Source organism: Oncorhynchus masou, chromosome 12 (genome assembly GCF_036934945.1).
Source record: "Oncorhynchus masou masou isolate Uvic2021 chromosome 12, UVic_Omas_1.1, whole genome shotgun sequence".
Taxonomy (NCBI): Eukaryota; Metazoa; Chordata; class Actinopteri; order Salmoniformes; family Salmonidae; genus Oncorhynchus; species Oncorhynchus masou.
The window spans coordinates 18283373-18286819 of NC_088223.1; the positions used below are offsets into that span (position 1 = coordinate 18283373).

Consider the following 3447-nt stretch of genomic DNA (forward strand, 5'->3'; position numbering starts at 1 on the left):
TTGCGGGATAAATTGATAAAGCGGGAACAGGGTAAGTTCATTTCCTCAAGTGTTGTTTAATGTATTTGACTATAGACTATTTTGTTCGTTTGCAGTGCATTGGACATTTATATTTTACGAAGAGGAAACATAGTGTTATGATGGATAGCCTGTAATATTTGAATGAAAAACCTATGGGACCTACATTTTAGAACGTCCATAGGACCTCGACAAGGAATGGCTCATCAGTCATGTATGATATAAATCAATCATGTTATCTTTCAGTACAAAACACGAAACTTTGTTTTAACTCAAGGTTTACTCCATTTATGAAAGACAAAACATAAAAAGTGTATGTACAACTAAAATTGATGAATATATATACAGAGAGAATGCTTTGTTTTGCATGTTCGAGAAAAACACTCAGTCAAAGTGAATTTTAGATTTCAACAATATAAGATGGCATAATGTTCAACCCGCAAGTGTAGTCCATTCCGTGCCCAAGTGTTGGGCTAAATGTCAGTGATTGCCTATATTTGGTATATTGACAGTCAGATGTTGACATGAATGAAAGCATAACAAAGGCAATCCCACTGAACAGTCATTGGTAAGTTAATACGGTTAGTTCCTTTATCGTGTGTCATATCACAGAGACTTTGTCCCCAAGTAGCCTTCACAAGCAGCCGACCCTTTCGTCAAGGAATCTCTCTGTTCGATCGGGACAACACTTTTGTCTCGAGGCTGATGGAAATCAATTGTGCAGGTAAAACTATGAAGGTTCGAAAGTCTCGAGTCAGGCCTCGGGCCTCCCCGCCCTTTGCGCAGTCTATCTCTGCATTGTCTCTTGATGTGGGGAGGAGTACCAGTGAGAATAACCCGGCATGTAGCCGTTGGCCGCCATGTTTACTCCTTTGCTGGACGCTGAAACGTCCCATATGGGAGGAATTGCTGGAGAGCGGGGAGACAGGCCGATGGAACTAGGCATAGTAGGGTCGCTCTCGTGCGGGTTGCCACCTGCCTTCAGCAGCTTCTTGAACTTTGACCTTTTATTCTGGAACCATATCTTTACCTGCACGAGATAACAGGAAGGCAACGGAAGACCAGATAACAGATAATGTTACAATCATTAATATATGTATTCATTGTATTCATATTATTTGAACATCTACAAGATCCCAGAGCAATTGTTGGTTAGTAATAATAATAATACATGCTAATAATATGCCTAATAATAATACGAGTAATACATGATAATAATTGGCTAATTATAATACCATAATGTATACCCTTCTGTATAATCATTCCTGTGTTGAAAGTACCTGTGTCTGTGTTAGTCCGAGAGAAGCAGCCAGCTCAGCGCGTTCTGGCAGGGCGAGGTATTGTGTTTGCTGAAAACGATGATTTAAAGCTTGAAGCTGCAAACTAGAATAAATCGTCCGAGGTTTGCGAATCTTCTTGCCTTTCCCGTTGAAACGAATTTCTCCGTTTTCAATGACTGTTGTTTTTTGCTGCTCTGCAACAAAAAAGGGCAATGTTAGTCCACTACATAACACCAACAATATTACACAACAAATTGTTAAGAATACCCAAATCATGTTTTTTTCATTTCGTAGATTATAATAGGTTCCAATGTAAATGGCTAAATAGGCCTATATAATAAGGACAATATGATACATTTAGTTATATTAAATCCAGACCACTCATACATATTCACATGTCACATTTGCTCAATCTGATTGTAATCATCCTTAAATCCTCTGTCATATTTAGGATATTGCTCATAATGACATGTCAATTAAATGCTAATTACAACTTTCAAAGCGAGTAGACCGCCTAATTCCAAGAATAATTCGTGAGGATTCCTCTTTTGTCATTATACCCCGTGCAAAGCATGGCCATAGAATGGAATCTGGGGGAGTGTTCTAAAGCAAGAGACACCATGAAATAAACATCGATGTAGAAAAAAAAACGAGTCAACAGATAACATGTAATTCAGACACAATTTCAAAATTAATTCGAAATTCAATGATCTGCTGGACGTTTATTTGGCTTTATCTCGTTCTTGGCCGATTTGATAAGAAATAAATAGGCATTCGCATTTTTATCGCTGTTCATGAAAACGACATACAGCATATTTCGCTACGGTACTCCTACGTGAGTAGGAGGAAAGCATCTTACCTGTGCCGTCTAACCTTGCCTGGCCGCCAGATGTGTTATTGTGGTAGGACGGCAGGTACGGGCTGTGGTGGGGGTGGCTCACGTAGGAGTACGGTAGCGACCTGTTGTAGGAATTGGTGCCGGAGTACGAAGAGTTATCGTGCTGATGGTGAGCTGGGTGCGACCCGGAATGGAGACAGTGCAGCGGGTAGTGGCTGGCGGCCATGGACGGAGAGCTCTGTTGTGAGTGAGACTGCTGACCAAACTCCATGAAAGCTGACTTTGACGAGTCTTGAGCCTCCAGACCGTCAGCCATCGTAGTCATGGTCATCATCAAATTTTCTACCTTGAGAGCACTCACCCCCTCTCTCAAGTCCAAATGGGTTTTCTCGCTGTGTTGTTGTCTCTCTCTTCTCAACGGACAGATATTGTCCCATTAACACCTGAATTTCTCAGTTTCTTCGATTTTTTTCCTCCTCTGATTTTCTCGCTCGGTATGGCGCAAAGTGGGCATAAGTTAAGGCAGAGATTTAAGGTGGATTCTGTTAAAATTGAATCCTTGCTTCCAGACTTGATGCAGACACTACAAGTAAAATGGTTTGTCTCCAAAGGGCAGCGCCTTCCGATTGGTCATTCAACCCAACGTCATCAGTTGTGTGCTTCACGGAGACTTCATCGCAAGTTAACCCACCTTACCAACTCCCACCGCAGCCACAACTAGGATAACCTAATTCCTACTGACAATAGTCAAACGCAAGAAGCTTGTATAATAATTATAGAAGCCCTTTGGAATAGTCAATTTGTTTAAGGATTAATCCTCAACCCAAAATTACGCACAGCCCACGGTTTGATTTAGCCTAACGAACGAATATAATTTTGAACACACCATATCACCACCCTGGAAATATACTGACACAATTTCCATACTGTCGTAATGATTAGGTTATTCAAAGAAAATGACATGCAACAAATCAACAAGATGACAACAACGATGCAATTCTATTGCAGGAAAAGTGGATGTCGTGGTTAACCGATTGTATCCTTTATTCAGTAGGCCTACACTCTTAGAAAAAAAGGTTCTGGATAGAACCAAAACGGATTCTATTCCTTGCTTCATATATGGCACCCCTAAATGTTCGATATAGAACCTCATGTGTTCTTCTTCACTGAACCAAAATTGCTTCCACATAGAACCCTTGGATTCCATATAGGGTTCTATACGGAACCAATTTCGGTTCTATATATAACCTAAAGGGGTGCCATATATGAAACAAGCATAGAACCTTTTGTGGGTTCAATTCATATATTTCA

At 40.5% G+C, this 3447-nt stretch overlaps 1 protein-coding gene across 1 annotated transcript; it reads right to left on the reverse strand.

Moving 5' to 3' along the window:
- Positions 1-289: 289 nt before the first annotated feature.
- LOC135549043 (homeobox protein Dlx6a-like) lies at positions 290-2755 on the reverse strand. Its single transcript, XM_064979113.1, has 3 exons — positions 2158-2755; positions 1299-1492; positions 290-1048 (listed from the first exon to the last, which is right to left on the reverse strand). The coding sequence occupies exons 1-3, from the start codon at positions 2468-2470 to the stop codon at positions 806-808; spliced, it is 750 nt and encodes a 249-aa protein (XP_064835185.1). The 5' UTR covers positions 2471-2755; the 3' UTR covers positions 290-805.
- Positions 2756-3447: the final 692 nt, after the last annotated feature.